The sequence below is a fragment of the Alternaria hordeiaustralica genome (genome assembly GCF_023758085.1).
Source record: "Alternaria hordeiaustralica strain BMP 2776 chromosome Unknown scaffold_1, whole genome shotgun sequence".
In the NCBI taxonomy this organism is placed as follows: Eukaryota; Fungi; Ascomycota; class Dothideomycetes; order Pleosporales; family Pleosporaceae; genus Alternaria; species Alternaria hordeiaustralica.
Window position 1 is genome coordinate 1,780,351 of NW_026056773.1, and position 17,139 is coordinate 1,797,489.

At 51.8% G+C, this 17,139-nt stretch overlaps 5 protein-coding genes across 5 annotated transcripts; all 5 read right to left on the reverse strand.

Moving 5' to 3' along the window:
• Positions 1 to 1,030: 1,030 nt before the first annotated feature.
• On the reverse strand, positions 1,031 to 3,591 carry J4E84_000543 (uncharacterized protein; the record flags this gene model as incomplete). Its single annotated transcript, XM_049383181.1, has 5 exons — positions 1,031 to 1,223; positions 1,279 to 1,606; positions 1,664 to 1,842; positions 1,926 to 2,244; positions 3,381 to 3,591. 5 exons carry the CDS (start codon positions 3,589 to 3,591, stop codon positions 1,031 to 1,033), a joined length of 1,230 nt encoding a protein of 409 aa, XP_049248699.1.
• Positions 3,592 to 7,390: 3,799 nt separating this feature from the next.
• On the reverse strand, positions 7,391 to 10,177 carry J4E84_000544 (uncharacterized protein; the record flags this gene model as incomplete). The annotated part of the gene is made up of 3 exons (XM_049383182.1): positions 7,391 to 7,570; positions 7,626 to 9,339; positions 9,390 to 10,177. The coding sequence occupies 3 exons, from the start codon at positions 10,175 to 10,177 to the stop codon at positions 7,391 to 7,393; spliced, it is 2,682 nt and encodes an 893-aa protein (XP_049248700.1).
• A 425-nt stretch (positions 10,178 to 10,602) lies between these two features.
• Positions 10,603 to 11,580, reverse strand: J4E84_000545 (uncharacterized protein; the record flags this gene model as incomplete). The annotated part of the gene is made up of 3 exons (XM_049383183.1): positions 10,603 to 10,903; positions 10,956 to 11,358; positions 11,409 to 11,580. The coding sequence occupies 3 exons, from the start codon at positions 11,578 to 11,580 to the stop codon at positions 10,603 to 10,605; spliced, it is 876 nt and encodes a 291-aa protein (XP_049248701.1).
• Positions 11,581 to 11,843: 263 nt separating this feature from the next.
• J4E84_000546 (uncharacterized protein) lies at positions 11,844 to 13,619 on the reverse strand (the record flags this gene model as incomplete). Its single annotated transcript, XM_049383184.1, has 3 exons — positions 11,844 to 12,958; positions 13,008 to 13,266; positions 13,317 to 13,619. The coding sequence occupies 3 exons, from the start codon at positions 13,617 to 13,619 to the stop codon at positions 11,844 to 11,846; spliced, it is 1,677 nt and encodes a 558-aa protein (XP_049248702.1).
• Positions 13,620 to 14,531: 912 nt separating this feature from the next.
• Positions 14,532 to 16,237, reverse strand: J4E84_000547 (uncharacterized protein; the record flags this gene model as incomplete). The annotated part of the gene is made up of 5 exons (XM_049383185.1): positions 14,532 to 14,788; positions 14,842 to 15,209; positions 15,258 to 15,518; positions 15,572 to 15,938; positions 15,991 to 16,237. The coding sequence occupies 5 exons, from the start codon at positions 16,235 to 16,237 to the stop codon at positions 14,532 to 14,534; spliced, it is 1,500 nt and encodes a 499-aa protein (XP_049248703.1).
• Between the last annotated feature and the right edge of the window lie 902 nt (positions 16,238 to 17,139).

Here is a 17,139-nt window from a genome sequence, read left to right on the forward strand (position 1 = left end):
GGTTCAGCCTCGTTCAAAGCCCTTGTTTTCACACTCTTGCTGAACTTCTTGCTCCACCACCGCGCAATGCCTCGTCCTTCACGCTCCACTGTTGCTCTTCCCTGTCCGTCCGATTCTGCCTTGTATCCACCTATCGGAACATCGCGTTCAGTAACAACAAGGTCGCTTGCGGATGACTGATGAGTAGAGCTGCGTCTTCCAAGTAGGAAGGCGGCGACTGCGATGAGAAGAACCCCAAGTATGGCTCCGATGCTGATGCCGGCGATTGCCCCGCTCGATAAGCCTGTGTTGGGAGAGGTTGAAGCTGGCGCAATGGTGTTTGGTGGTGGAAGTGCGGATGAGGAAGGTGTCACTGAAGATTGTGTAGCTGGGATTGTTATTGCAACGGATGTTGAAGAGGAAGCATAGGATGAGGAAGGGAAGACAACGGTGATCGGGAAGGTCCCTAGAGTCGAGCTGGACCTTTGCGGCGTGACAGGCGACACCGGAGGCGTTGTAGGAAACGGCACAACCGCTGGGGGAAGCGTCGTGATGAATGCGGAGACAAAGAGGGACATATTCTTGTAATGTAGGGATCTGGAGCTACGTTTGCGAAACGCGCGCAGTAAACAAGATACCGACGAGTCTGAAGTTGCCTCGTCAATTCACACGATAATAACGGACGAGGAGATAAGGAGACCGGCAAGGGGGAACTCGAGAAGATAATCATACCTCCCTCGGACGGCCCCCACACCACACCAGCCGTTCACTTCAGCCAACTACTACACTTCTTCCTATAATTGGCGCCTGTTCTCATAATAGCGATAAAACCTCAGCCTTTGGATAGCCAGGGACCGGATCTAGTAATACCTAGCGAGGCCTCACCAATGAGTGTGCTTTTTCGGATAAGATGTTGGAAGAATTACTCATCGGGGTTGAGCTTGGCAGCCTGATGTCTTCAGCCTTATGCATCACGGAATACCGCTGGCGGGCGAAAGTCATAGGGGAAAAACGAGATGTCTGTCTTCTGATAGCAGTCATAAGCCTCTACCTACTCAGCCGGCTTCGCCTGTCCGTTCGCCATACTCGGCTTCGGATTTCCCTCAAAGCTCTTCGCATGTCTCCAGCCCGCTTCCAAAGAACTCGCAAAGAGCCGTGTAGTACCCCAGACATCGAATTGCACTGCGATACCTCGCATACCAGTTTGGATAGCCATGGGTATCTGGTCCAGCCCCATCACACCACTAAAGCATCCGTCAGCCGTCTGGCCCAATACGAAGTAACATGCGATATACGTACCCAAAGATAGGCAGATCATACTTGGCAGCCGCCGCATTGAATGTCCCCATGGCTTCGAAGAACTTCGGATCGGGGTTTCCGTTCATGAATGAATGTATGTCCATGCCAGCGTCAATCATGTAATCGCCAGGACCAAACATGAGACCGGAAATGCCCTCTACAGCAGCAATCTCTTCGCAAGCCTCAAGGCCCTTTAGAGATTCGATCTGGGGGATGAGGCAGACGTGGTTGTTGGCCGTTTGAACGTTGTAGGGGTCGTTGGGGTAGAGCGATTGTACCATACCAGGTGTAAATGTCCAAGGGCTGAATGAACGATGGCCTTTGCCGCCTGGGAAGACATATTGTGTCAGAATAGGTGGTGATGGTAAAGATATGAGGGACATACCGCCAAAGTACATTTCCTTAATGAAGTCTCGGACTTCTTGCGCACTCTCTACATGTGGGATGACGATACCGGCGCATCCTGCGTCGAGGGCAGTGGTAAGGCTGAGCTCATCGTGCTTCGGTACACGGCAGATGACCATTGATTTACCCTCGGAATGATGCTGAGCTGCGTGAATGCAACTTTATCGTGAAGGTTAGCATTGGTTTCTTATACACATTCAAGTTCTCAAAGTCTTGTCGCAATTGGATCGAAGAGAACTTACTCGTGCAACGTCAACCTGTTGTACATGCCGTGCTCAACATCCATCCAGATGAAATCCGGCTTGGTGGAGGCAATCAACTTGGTCACAAAGGTGCTTGGGATACCTTGTGCAATGCCCATGAGGGTCTTACTCGCATCTGCCTGGGCGTCTTTAAGTGCTTGTTTGAGGTTTGCAGGTTGCGTGAGCATAGCGGCACGGTAGGGTGCTTTGGCGTGGAGCTCGGGTTGCTCGCTGTACGGCTTGAAGTCTGCCATCTTGGATGATGTGTTCAGCGTAGTGAATGTGGGAGGTATTGGAAGTGCAGTAAGATCGTGAGAGACTCCAAGAGGTTGCAGCTTGTATGTTCTGGTTCAATTGCTGACTTTGATGTGCAAAGAATACTCAGTCTTTATACCTGCTGAGTATATCTCCACATCTTATCATGCGTGAGTAAGCGGTAGTACCGTGTAGTCGCACCCGCATGTTTCGGAGCGGCCATGACTGCTGCCTTGATAGGGCGAAAAGTCGTCCGGTCTAGATACACAACTGGGCAACGTCGAGGATGACGGTGGCCTCGCCTGGTTAGCGCTTATTACCGAAGACTTCTTGCGCTGACGATGCTATGCGTTAACACAGTGCTAATCCCGCTCCATCATAAGATTGTCGTGAGATGCGCGCTACGGAAAGACCGACGACCTTTCGCACTAGCCTGCACAGGTGCGTACTGCGCAGCGTGTCAACATTGCACGTCTGAACGGATCATAGAGGTTTCGACGAACGATAATGGTCTTCTTTCTTGATGAGTGATTTTGGTTTCTTCATTACTATCGTAAGTGCTGACGCCGAGCAATTGTGGACAGTTGCAATCTACCGTGCTGCATGGAAGCGATCATGCAGGTGTTGTGTAACACATGCAATTCGGCCGAATGATGTCTCGACACGCAGTGACATAAGTGAACAATCTGCTTTGTATACTACAGAGTGTCCGATAATCGTACTCAAGTAGGATTAGACCGTGGTGTATGGGGCTTTCACGTAGTAGCATGACACGCAGCCTTGCGTTACCCAACGGTGATAACAGTTAACTCCGAACATCCATCAAACAGGGTATCAAACTTCCGGCCGTGACGCTCTCGTCTCATCTGAACAGTTTTTTTGAAAGGTTATAAGAACATTCCAGGTCTTAACGCCGAAGGTAACCTTGGAATGTAAGATGTCCTCTGACCCGGTCCCACCCGGGCGGTGTAGACGTGTGCGAATGGATAAAGTATCCACAGAAAGGTGTCGTAGAACATTAAATGTAGCGCCGATGAACTCATCTTAGTGTTGTGGTATTCGAATAGACTGGCGAGGGATGTACGACTATCGATGGGTGGGCGCATTGACACTCTGGCGACGCTGGCCGAGCAATATATGTGCTTGAATATAAGCTCGGGGATTGAACTGATATCTCTCTTGTCGTTTGCTTGATAGCACCCTTTTCCGCGTCGTCAATCTCTACACTCTTCTTCTCCATCTCCTCTGGTGCCATGAGGCCAGTGTTCTTCTTTTGCTTCATACGCTTTGGTATGTCCAAGATGAGAGACGTCACGACGATGAGGGCTAGCAGGCCTGCTACACCACCGACAGCGATGATGGCGACGACGCTCGTAGAAAGACCACCGAGTTTACCTGACGGTCCTGACATTATGTTCGAAAGTTGATGGTTGGCGTTGGCTGAGGTGTGTTGGGCTAGTGCTGTAGAGGGTGTGACGATACTCGAGAGGAGGTTCGTATAGGTATGCTAACGAAGTATGCTGTTCGGCTGATTGCAATAAGCTAAAACGAGTGTGATCGTGTCTGTAGCGCCTGAGAATGCAGTTACACCTCAACACCATCGCGGCGCATCAGTCTCCTTATACAAACTATCACACCACCTTGTCATCTAATCCTCCAAGCAAAGAAGCGAGCAAAGTTTCCCATTTCGAGCCATTCTAGCCCTCCAAAAATCCACGTTGTGCTGAAACTTCAGCTGGTGGCTTTCTCATCGAACAAATGCAGCAACGCTACAACTTTCCCGAGGCCAGCAACGCAAGCCACGAGACTTGGCATCATGGGCCTGGTGTTTTGTCTAGTCAGCGGATGAGCTTCCGTGCGAGTGAGAATAGTCGAATATCCCAAGCGGCACTCTTCGCTGCGTGGCTGATGTGCTCAGGGGTGCTAGGGCTGAACGCTAACGCGATGAGGTGTTTTGGGCTTGATGGCTGTATCGAATTCAGAGCGCCTTCATTTTCACCGGATGAGTTGCGCTCGAAGCGAGAGATGTGTTGTGCAGCGCATCGGTTAGCGGCACCTCAGACCGGTACCTGACGAGATCCTTCATGTTTTCTTTTCTAAAAGCTCTTTTGGTCAATCTAGAAGTTGCATGGCGTCCTGTGGTGGCGTGCTGGCCAGCGCAGCGCTCAGGTATGTGTAGAACAAGGACCCGAACTCAGATGCAAGCGATGACAGAACAGCATGACTGACCAGTGCGTTGTTTTGTCCACGCGCCGATGTTGTTATGAGAAGTTTGTCGGCGCGGCCGAGATGCCGCTGAAGGATTGATGAGTGACAGCTAGCAGCCACTTAGCGTCGTTAGCGCCTGCCTGACTCCACGTTTTTCGGTTGCAGCCGCGGCAGTGTTCAGCTGGGACATGGGCTTCGCTTCACACAGTCACAACGTGGAGATTTGCACCATCATTACTCGCACGTTGACCCTGCTACCAGATCTACGGGCTCCCGGTACTTTTGAGGTTGCTGCTTTCCTCGCCAGGAAAGCGAGCTCGAGCCCATGAGACAACTTTGGAAACTTTCGGCTTCACCTAGCAAGAGATTGCGCCGATAGAGGTTCATACTACTGACATACTATCTCGAAGCCGCTGTCGCACACCAGGACGCGAGACACAACATGCGCCCCCAAACGTTCGGATGCTACTCGATCGTCGATCGTTGGTATCGTTCTCGGAGCTGGCACCCCCGCCTTGCGATTAAACGAAGCGTCATTGTAGTCAGCTTTCCGGCACGTAAGCGATGGGCATACTTCCTCCAGGCCTAGAATCGTGGGATTTTTTCGAAGCATGCCAATGTACGGTGTAAGCCATGCAAGAGACAGGAAACATGTAGCCGTCTTTTTCCAGGTATCGCTCAGAACCGCCACGCTTTTCTTTTCCCACCTGGCCAGGCATTTTCTACCCCGCAATCTCCCCAGCTTCTGCTTACTCCGCAGATGCAAACAGGTAGGAAATAAGAACAAACGATGGCCATGACTGCGGATTCGACATTCTTTATTGTGTACAGCCAGGTCCACCTACGAACATGTCCTGGTAGAAGCGAGACTTTCAATTGCCGAGCTAGAGGCAACAACATGACTGTCTGCTCTAACTCTTTCGGAGAATTATTCAAATGCGAACTTGACAAGAATGAAGGTGTATCACTCCAGCGGGCGCCTCTTTATACCTTGTTGAATCGTGTAGGGGCTACTTCCGCTCAAATCCAGAAATTGAGCCCAGAGAAAGATGTGAGCAAAGGGGAAAGACATGTCTTCCAATTTGGCCTGTTTTGGCAGCTCATGACCCAAATCACGAATTGAATCAAAACATTTGACTCCGTATCTGATCATCCAGTGGCACGCGACTGCCAATTCAATATTGTAGCGACCTCGATATCAAATCATGGGGACTCCTAGGGAAGATTTTGGAAAGAGGATTTGGCCTGCTCTATGTTTATTAAGGCGTTTAATCCAGGGAGCGAGTCAGCCTATTCAACGTTGTAGAAAAGAAAATCCAGCAAGACGGCGAAGATTCTTTACTCAAGTCCGAAGACCGTCATAGGCACGTGGCAAACGTAGTTCCGCTCAAACATGCCGCTTTAGTTTCAGATCTTTGGACAAAGGCAGTACGATCAAGTCTCTGGATCATCTGCCAGCGTATCTCGCGTTTTGCTCAAGCTCGTCCGCTCGGGTAGTGCATAGTAGGCAACAGATGAGGAACGGCTCTCTCCAAACAAAGTGCCTATGTTCCCTCAGTCGAAAGAGCGACAGGATCTCTCCATTCATCTAAGCATGCTATGTTTGAGAGACCACACATGACGTGTTGGTAAAGAGGTTTTGGCTTTCTTCGAGATATGAAGTGAGAAGCATTAAAGGTGTGTATCGCGCGAAAAGTTATACATATGTTTGAACACTGATCCTGTTGCGAAGCACACATGTCGGATGTAACTATAGTTTTTGGAGGGTCGCGGGACAACAGGAGAACCATAAGGCTAGTATCGTCACCTTTGAGAGAAGAAGCGCCATGCTACGTCGTGGGGCTTTTTAGAAAAAAATCCCCGAGGAAGCAGACATCCATCGAATCTCATCAGGTTTTGGATACTCATAGACGACGAGGATGATGGTATAAGTTGGGTATCGAGCAGGCAGACGACTTACATATCACTCACACCACACTCTATTCCTCTTCGAATATAGTTCAAGAACGTCCCTTGGAACTAGGTGCCAGCTTTTACATGAAGCATTGAACACTTGCAAACACTGCGACATGCAACGAAGACCATAGACTCGGAAGCTAGGTGTTTTGAAGTCTGCATCAAACTTCTCATCGGTTTTCCGAAGACATGCAGATGCAGGTATAGATCGGAGGAGGTATTTTGATTCGCTTTTGAGCAACGGTAAGAGATGGGAGACAACCGATACAGTGTCTTTGAAATTCGATGTTTCGCACCACGAAAGAGAGAGAGACAGGGCAGACATGAGCATTAGCTTTCGGTCTTTGAAAAGGACTGTCCACGAAATCCATCACTTTGTCGCATGGAGTTTTGATGCTTGAAGACTGTCAAGAACGGCGAGACAGTCGATCGTCATGGCCGAGTTTGGTGTAAATATCATTCCGGCCCAAGTAGAAGCCAGAGAGACCCAAATCGATACATTGTTAGAATTGAAGATCTTTGAGAGGATCGTACAGCTACTCGTGTTCGACTTTCTGAATGAAGGGAAGAGGGACATGCATGCGTGATATGTGGCTTTTTGTGAGGCGCGCACAGAAAAACAGACCGACGCCTAGGCCGCCTTTTGGAATATTGACCACGTGGATGAGAAGCCATCATGCAGAAAACGAATATATTTTGAAAAGAACAGGATATTTCGCCGACATGTGAAGGTCTGCATGCCTTTTGTTCATGAAGATGGCGAAATGAGGTAATTGAAGCAGAAGAGCACGAAAAATAGATTTATATAGACGCGAACAGAGTCGGGCTAGCACAAGCACGTGAAAAGGTGGCGCATCAAACAGTCTCTTAACTAGCGATGATGACGACGCTCACCAAACAGAGATGAATATGACACCCAAATAAAAAGCCGAGGCCCGGCACTAGATACGAGACATATTCCCAGCCCAATAATGATATGCAGCCGGTCTTTCGCTACGCCCAAACACCGCGGAAATGCAACTCTGCTGTACATATACACACATATCTTAGCCGAGCCTGTCGCTCGCGCGGTTCAATATATCAGCCGTCTTCTTGATGGCTTTGGATGCGGCATCCCAGTCTTTCTTCTCGATTGCTTCGCGTGCGAAGGGGAAGACACTGGCTTCGAGGCCGTTGTTGAGGTCGGGGGCGAAGACGACGTGTTTGTATTGATCGCGGTTGGGAAGCTGTCTGTGTGTTAGTTCATGATGACCATATTTACGGCGCGGTTGAGAAACTTACACCATGCGGTCCCTTGTCATCCTTTCCCCTCGCGAGATCAAGCAAGTCTGTCTCGAAACCCGCGATCCTCCCATTGTGGCCTACCCTCTGTATTGTGACACCGCTACTTTCGAAGCCACCAGTGGCATAGACTTGGTTATACCAACTTTGTTCCCACCGACCGAACGTCTCTGCTTTCTTCTTGAACATGCTCAGACTGTCGACTAGAGGTTGGAACATCTCAATGTCGTACTCGCCACCACCGCTTTTCTTCTCAGTCCAGTCCAACAACTGCTGGCCTTCTTCCTGCAGAGCGCGGGCGTAGTCATCAATCTTCATAGGAATGATGGGCTCTTGAGCGAGCTCGAGGATGAGAAGAACCCAGAGTTGGGCGAGCACGGCGTGGTAAGCGAAACCGGGGTCGATGTATTTGCGCATCCAGGAGAGAGTCTCGTAGCAGCTGCGCGCAATGGGGTTTGATTGACCCTCTTTGCTGGTGAAGCCGAAGTCGAGTGAGGAGGTACCAGCAATGGATTGGAAAGCAACGTAGTCGCTTCCAGCAGCTAGGTTACCAATTTTGGAGTCCGAGGTCTCCCACAGCTCCTTCATAGTCTTGTTCTCCCGGGGGTCGGAAAGTCGGTCGAGCACGCGCGTCCAGGCGTGTTGGAAGATCGGAGAGCCTTTGGCCCACAGCTTGTCACCCGTTACACCTACGTCGACATTCAGGTAGGCGATGGCGCTATCTCGAAGGGCTTGTACGTTGGCTTCAACATGCTCGGTAGAGCCGATTCTGTTGTATTCACCAGCGTCCCAGGACGCAAATTCGATTGTGCGGAGCGGTCGCCATCCTTGCGAGCGCAACTCGCCTAGTACACGTACAACTTCGAGCATGACAGCCGTGCCAGAGCCAGGGTCTGCCGCACCGAAACACCAGGAATCGCGGTGGTTACCGATTATGATCTTGCTAGCCGGATCTTCGCTGCCCTTGAGAGATCCGAAAACATTGGTGATCCGCTGTTGTTCGACCTCATCCTGGTCGTTTTGCAGGAACACCTTTGGCGAAGTCTTTGGATGACCAGAATACCAGTGCTCACCAACATCCGGTACACCACCAATCCATTCATCTGGCAATTGCTCGCCTGAGCCTTTGAGCGACTTGAGCAGCTTCTGCGCATCCTTCCACGAGAGCGGTAGACTTGGGATTTTTGGCAAGGCCGGGTTCTTGTCTCGGGGCATGCGCTCCACCTTCTTGAAGCTCGGCAGTCCAGGCGTGAGCACATCTCCCATGATCATATTTGTCTGTGCGACGGATCCTCGCTGCACGCTGTCTCCAGGCCGCCACTTGCCATCTGGCCAGGGATTCCCCTTCTTGAAGCCGTCATCTGCTGGGTCCGAGTATACCAAGACTCCCACAACCCCAGCATCTTGCGCAGCCTTGATCTTCATGGATAGATCTGGCTGTGTTCCGTAATATCGGCAGAGCGCAATCGCTCCTTGTACGTCCACCCCGCTATCCCATAATCGCTTGAAGTCTTTCTTGTCGCAGTAGTTGACATATATCAAGGGCCCGGTGGCGTTTCCTGTCGCAGATAGGCCATGGTAGGCGGGCGTTTGCGCTTTGGCAGGATTGAAGACGGACGGCTCTTCGAGTTTGGCCTCCCACTTCTTATCCTGTGGCTCGACGATGGCGACCCTCCGTCCGCCCTTCTTCGCGTAGTTCATGTATACGTAGTACCTGCACTAGTTAGCGTGGTCTTTTGTGACGTCTCACAATGTGTAACGTACTCGTCGTGGGTATATGTGTCCATGTGCGCATCCTTGAACTTGCCCTCGATCCACTGTCCCAGCACATAACTCCCCTCAGTGCCCCCTATGTGGTCGTAGCTTGTAATGTATTCCAGATTCTTCTCAATTCGCCAGCTCTCGACGCTCTCCATAGCCGTCGACCGTACCCACTCGGGGTTGAATGGCGTGCCGAATCCTCCGCCCATGGGCACCACCTCGCTGACGACCAGCAGGTATACCAGAACGATGATCAGTATGAGACCGAACAATCGCGCGATAATCGACCATCCCGGCTTGTATTCTTCCGGTATCGTCGGTATGTGGTCCGTCATGGCGCTGAAGTTGGGACGCCAGCTGGGCCAGGGTATTCGCGGCAGATTCCAACTCGATAGGGAATGTCTGATGCTGTAGAAGCGTTTCGAGAACCTGCCTCTTGATCGATTCCGCCTCGAGCGCCCCTCCTCAGCAGACTCTGGATCTAGAATGTCCATCTCCTCCATGGTCTGGCGCAGGTCCTCGTCCTGGCTCTCTCGCACCGGACTCCCGAGATCCGAGTCGCCATCGTCGTCGACCGACTGTACGGAGGGGGCCTGGTAGTATCCATTGCGCCTGCGCGGATCGGCTTGTATGCGCACATCCGGGCTCAGGAGGCCTTGCCGCTCGGCATCGTCGCTGGTCTCGTTGGGCCCGAGGCGCGCAGGGGCGTTGCGCGAGGAAGTCGCCTCGTCGTATGTGGGGATGGGTGGCGGAGATGGCTCGCGGACGTAGCCATGTTTCTCGTCGCTCATGGCGAGCTAAAACCACGTGAGGGTGTTGTCGTACACGTGGTGCGCGGTGTCGTGGTAAGGGATGCTCGCTCGCCCGCGGCGAATAGTCCGCAGGAAGCGAATGCTGCGTACGCGTATGCTTTGAAGGGTAATTGGGTAGATGGACTATCGATTGGGCATGTACATGGTGCACGGGTATAAGGAACGACGACAACTATATCAATACAGGCAAGAAGAAGGCGGACGAGGGGCTGCGTCTTGTCGGATGCAGGTGGCTGATGTGCATCCAGCATCTGGGGATGGCGGAGCGGAACATGGGTGCCGAGACCCTGTCCAAGATCTTGGTAGTTGAAACCATAGCTGTCTATCTTTGCGACTGCATCACCACGGCATGTGTTTGAGCTTGGAAAGAAGTTTGTCAGTTGTCGCACGAGGCTTGCACTTTTCTACATGCCGCGCCCTCCAGTCACCTTGATCGTTTCTCCGTTTACATAGCTGAACAGCGGACTCGCAACCGCCAACACGGCACTCGCCGCCTCGGTCGCCGTGCCCGGTCTCCTCAGAGGAATGTCCATGTGTTCCTGGCCCTGCCCTGCGCCTGCCTTCTGCGCCTGTGGTATTCCCAGCGCTACCTTCTCGCCGTCGGGCGTGGTAATGAATGCGCCAGCCTCCTTCGCCGCCGTCAACCGTGTCTGGATGTGGCCAAAGGCTACTGTGTTGGAGCGCACGCCGAATTGAGGGCCCCATCTGAAGACGCATTAGAGGGCAATACATTGGAGTGAGAGAGGGGGGTACATACTCTTTCGCAATGGTCTTGGTCATGCCGGTCACACCTGCCTTCGCCAGCGCGTAGTTGATCTGTCCAGCGTTGCCGTTCACACCACTTGTGCTGGAAATGTTGATGATATTCCTCGGCTCGCCGTCCTTGACCCTGAAGTATGGCGCCGCAGCCCTCACGATCTTGAAAGGCGCTGTCGCGTGCAGGTCGACAATCGTGTGCCATTGCTTGTCTGTCATCTTGTGGATGACGCCATCCCATGTGTAGCCGGCGTTGTTCACGATGATGTGGATCTTGCCGCCTCCGAACTCAGCGGCCTTTGCAATAAGCGTCTTGATGTAGGCGTCGTCGAGCACGTCGCCTGCGACAGCCAGGGCGCTGCCACCAGACTCGTTGATTTCCGCAGCTACCGATTCTGCCTTTTCTATACCAATTGTCAGCCCGTGTTTGCATGCAGCAACTGCATTGACTTACTGGCATCTACATCGGCAACCACAACCTTCGCGCCTTCCTTTGCAAACAGTTTCGCAGCCTCGGCGCCAATTCCCTGTCCTGAACCAGTGATAATGGCGGTTTGGCCAGCCAATATACCCTTGGGGTAGTTGAGATGGCCTGCAATCTGATCGATGCGCTTAGAGTAAGACATTATACTTGGAATATTGCGTTCACTTGGGAAGTGAACCAGAGATTATGATTATCTCACTGAGAAGACACCTCAAGGTTTATGGCCGCTCCTTCCTGAAATGCGGAGTAACTCAACCGCAACGGCCGACATCATCACTGGCGAAGCCGAGGTTCACGCCGTTAGCGCGTTTTGCCAGACGCGCCTTCCTAGGCACCTAGGTTCGGCTGACTCGACTTACGACACCAACGCCAAACAACATGTAACGACGTACTATTCAGATGGGCCTAAGGCTTCCTGCTGTTCTCTAGCTGCACATATGCCTGCTCAATCTCCTCAGAATAGTCCTGCTCAACAGCTTTCCGCTGCACCAGCTGCTTCAAGCTGACTTTGAGCGGTTTCTCCTTCTTCGCGATCATGACGGTCTCCCTAGGAATCCTGATCTCATCCATGTCGGTCTTATTGGTGGCAGCAACCACCCCATTGTAAAGCTCCTCGAGCAGCTGCGCCTCGCTCTTTCCGTCCAGCACACCTTCCTTTGCTTGAGCAATAACATACGGCGCAGGCCGGGCTTCGCCACCTACCAGCACATTTTGCACGTCTGGATGTTGCAAAATACGCCTTTCAATATCCTGCGCATGAAACTTGGCCAGCCAACTCAGCTTCGTCAAGTCGTCTTTGCGCGCAGAAAACGCCCATCGCGTGCGGCCATCAGAGTCCTTGACAGGCCTGTAGAGCTCCTTCGTTTCGATCCGCCCCAGGAAACGATGTCCCGGGTTCCAGAAGGCCGATTGGAAAGGATTGGTGCGTCCATCGCCAACGTTCTCCAGTATGAGCTCGTGGAGATCGTCCGAGCCTACGTCCAAAGGCACCATCCGATGACCGTTCCCTGGAACGAAGTCATGGGTATACCAGAGCCTTCTATCGGCTGGTCGTAAGCCGACCTGATCTCCATTTTCCGTGGAGCCGATGAGTGGGCTCACTCTCGTGTGCTGACTAAGGTCATCTCCAATCGCTCGATCTAATGGTGCACCCGTGTATGCAACGAAGTCCAGTGACTTCAGCATTTGTCGAGTTTCTGGATCCGCATAGAGGCTGTTGATAGTGAATGGAGGGCACCTGATGCCTTCAATCCTGTTCATCGACGTGATTTTCTTGAACAGGGCGGGGGTCAGGGTAACTTCGTCTCGTGGCATCATGACGCAGGGACTGTCTAGGAAAACCGGGCTCAAAATCATCGCATGTAAGCCGGCTATCCATTGCGGTGGACATGGGTTAAGAGACGTCTTTCCGATCCAGCTTTCGTACTGAATGCCGCGGGGCCAATGTCTTCGACTCAGTATGGGCACATGCTTCGACGTGCTCCACATGCCGTTTGTGTGGAATATAGGCTTGGGATCGCCTAAAGAGAGGTGAGCTATTGAGATGTCGAGCCAATCCAGAGAGCATACCAGTAGTGCCGGATGTATGGATGATGACGAATTCATCCCATTTGGCCTCTTCGAACGTTTTATCGTATGGGTATCGTTTCTGCTCTTCGTTGTAAAGCATCCATTCCAGCGACGGCAAAGCACATAACTTCAAGCCCGACTCCGGCCCGACCAAAGGGCCTGCAGCACCATCTTCAGGATACAACCATACTTTGCAACTAGCCGCTGCAATCAAGCCTGCAAGCCCCTCTTTGGTCACACGCCCATCCGGAACCAGCAACTGCAGAGGCTGTTATCCAAGAGGTTGCACAGAGTACCTCAATAACTTACTTTTCGTCCATTCTTGGCTATGGCTGGTATCAAGATGGCATACCTTGGATCGTTGGGCCCAAAGTAAGCCATCGTCTCACGATCGACCGCCTTGCCAAGCTGCTCGTCGAACCAGAAAGCCATCTTGTCGATGGCGTTTGCATACTGCTTCCACGTAATCGTCCTGTAGCCGCATACTTCCCAATTGTCCGGTGCGTATCGCATGTACATATTGTTTGGTATCCATTGCGCTTTCTCTTCGATGGCATGCACGAGGAGTTGACCTTGGGGGTCTTCTAACTTGTTCTCTGCTGCGGTGGTCATCTTGGTATGTGAAAATGGGGACCTGACAGACAAGGGCGGGAGCAAGGTTGCTGTGGTCGTGAAGTAGACTTAATCTACATTCTTCGCCCGAAGCTGTCTTTATGTACGTTTCTTTTTCAATTATATCGACTAGGTAATCATGCCGCCTCCGTCTTACGCACGCAAAAGAATTGTCAGTCTATCAGATGTGCAGTGTTTGGTTGGCTCAGCCATCTGATACACGTCCAAACACTGGTATCGCCTATCAATCGGCCCGGTGCCAACAAAGCGCCATGTTTTCCCCCACTCGGCTAGTGCTGAGCTCATCAAGAGGACCTTTTTCGCATACAACCTTAACTGCCGGGCAGAAGCTTATATTGAAGCGGCTGTAGTTGCAAAGGTTGGGCTGCCCCACTAGGGTATCGGACATAGGCAATAGAGCTAGAAGTCAAGCTCCTCGACGCGCCACTCATGCTGTAATATATCTAAATGCAAAGCGCATTTGACGAAGAGACTGTACCCATCAAATCAACATGCAAGCATCTTTGGTCAATGCAGTGGGTGGTACTAGTGACGACGATCCGAAGGGCGACTCACAGCTCACTAATACATTTCTCACTTTCACATGCCGCACTAGGTGTGGTTATGATCCGTGCCGCAATCTGTGCGAAGGTTTCTAGATAAAAGCTTGTGGAATCTTGGAAATTGTTTAGTTGTCACATTTCTAATCATAAATGCTGCACTCCATCACGCAGAACGTAGCTATCGCGGATGTCAGTAATCAACGATGCATGTTTAGTTGCAATGTCACACAGCTGGTGCATGTGTCAGATGGCAAAGCCGAACCCGTCTCTGGCATCGTATTGGCTTTTAACTACGGGGTATAAAGAATTCTGTTGCAATTTCATCGACATATCGTCCATGTAACAGGCCTTAGACCTTAGTCTCGACATTCACGTTACCGATCTTCTTCTCTTCGCGGTCCTGCTCTTCCGCAATAACATCAGCGGGGATGCGATCTGGCGTCTGGTTCACCAGTACCAGCATCGGACCCAGAGCAAGTGCCATCAGGCCAAAAGTGACGCAGAAGCCGATGAGAGGAGATGTCTTGATTTGGGTGTTCATTCCGTAAGAGATAGCTTGTCCGATGGCCTCGAGACAGCGGAAAGCTGCGCCATTGCGTACGTTTGCTGTAAATCATCAGCGACTGAATCAAGAAGACTTGCTGAATGATGAGACATACCTTGAGCGTCCGTTGCGAAGGAAGAGAGTAGCCAGTACATGTAAGATTGCGACAGAGGTCCAGTCGTTTGCACGAAGAAGTATGGCAAGAAAGAACGCGCATACAGCGAGTCATCCCAGTCAATCTTTCCTGGGTTATTTCTGTTGAATCCGACTTGCATGACGATGGACCAGATGTAAACGCCAAGGTTGAGAAGCACGACGGTAAAGAGACCGATTTGTGCACGACGACGTTGGCTGACACCCTTGAGATCGAGGAGGAACCCGAGACCGAAACAACCGACGATACAGAAGAAGGGCGAAATGAGGGAGGAGAGAGCGCGGGCGCGGACGCTAAAGTAGGTTCCAAGATAGGTCGACCATGTTCCACTAATAGCTGATTAGCTGACGTTTCTACATAAGCGAGACTTGACTGACCTGTAGAAGAACGACCATATAGCCCAGAATGCGGAAAGCAGGATAAGCTTCGACGTCATGGTGATCTTGATCTGCTTGAACTCCATAATGGTGCCGATCTTCTCAGAGACGAGGATACGCGTTCCGTCTGAGCGTACGACTCGTTCAAGAGGTGAGATGAGGAAGGCGAATGGCAAGGCCATACATTCGATGATCAAAAAGGCGACGTAGGTATCTGGCGTTACTCCTCCTTCGACACCTTTCTCGTGGTTCTTTGACAGACTGTGACACAGATTTTAGCTGCTGCGAACTGGGCTCCAGTCTGCAGAACTCACTTGATAGCACCACCGACAAGCTGTCCCAAGTTTCTAGCAACGATCCAAAGAGCGAGGTACTTGCCACGAGATCCAGCTGGCGCGAGTGACATTATAGTTCCGGATTCTGCAACATACCAAGCACCGGTCCCGATACCAGTTATGAAGCCGCCCAAGATCAAGTACCATTGGTTTCCGAACTTGGAGTTGCAGTAGTAGGAAGAGCCGCGGATTGGAAACGAGCAGGCGCCGATGACCAAAGCCCATTTCGTTCCGAGTTTGTTGACGATGGGTCCTCCGAGAGCACAACAGACGGCAAGCATGGTGTAGTTGACAGCGGTCGCGATGTTCGAAGTCTGGGGAGTAGCGAGACCACCTCCGCCAAGGCCTGCAAACTTATCAATTCCAAGTACCGTTTCATGAGCTCAAAGACGACTTACCAGCAATAGCATCAGCCATCGCAGGACCGCAGAAAGCCTGCACACTGAGTAGCAGCATCTGCGTCAAGCTGTGCTGCCATATTCTCTTCCACTTTGGAACTGTTCTAGCATACTCTTCCATGTTGATTCTCTCGTCGGCGACATCGTATGTTGGAGGAGCGTTGAGCGGGTCGTTGCCCTTTGTGCGGAGCGCATCGTCGTCGCCGCCGGCATGTGTGTTGGGAGGAGCAGCGTCGAACTTAGACATCTTGAAATACTCTTACTGGGAAGACCAAAAACGATACGGAGCAGATGCGACTGAGCTTCGAGCTGAGGCGAGATCAAAGGCATCGCACGCGACCTTTATATACACCATGTCCCTCCCGCACACATCTACCTCCTACCGTCTGTCCGCGCGACCAGCATCGGCTTATCTGTGGATCCCGGAACTATGTTACCCCAAGCTGGGGTAAACGAGTCGTTCCCGTCCAGCTGATAGTGACTTGTGGAGTCAATCGCTCCGGTGATAGACCGGTTTCCGAGGGAAAGGGCTGTTTAGATGAGAGTGTAGACTAGGCTGGATATGGAAGTGCGAACAGTTTGGAAAAGTGGAGGTTGGGAACTAATGTGATTAAGGAATGGTAAGCTTGCGCTAGACATGGTTGCGAGGCTTCGATGTCGGGTTGATGCAAGGCGTGAGTCAGCTGTTCAGGTGCTCCGCGGGTTGAGGGCGAGTTTTATAGAGAAGAGGTTTGTTGATATCGCCCTTTGGCTGCATAGACCCGGTTTCGTTATCGCAATGTCAAGCATGGAAGGTCGTGGCCCTGCTTCATCCCCAAACCGGGCAGAATCGGAGAAACCGCCCGGGCTTGACGCATCGCTGACGTCCGCCAGCCTAACCCCGTTTGGAAGGGGTAACAGTCGGGGATCGCCAAGCGAGAACGGCCGCGATACTTGGGACGGCAGGCCTCAATTACTCAATCAAAACCTCGCGTGCTCGCATCTGGCGCGTGGAGAATGCGTCGCCATCGTGTCACCGTGCTGGTGGCGTGTGCAGCCTCTAGGGATACTTAACCGGCGGGATTACATCGTGGGTCGTTACTGATAACGACTTCCGGCAGCGCCTCCCCATTCCAACACGCGAGCCATTTCAAGCGCGATAGACTTTGA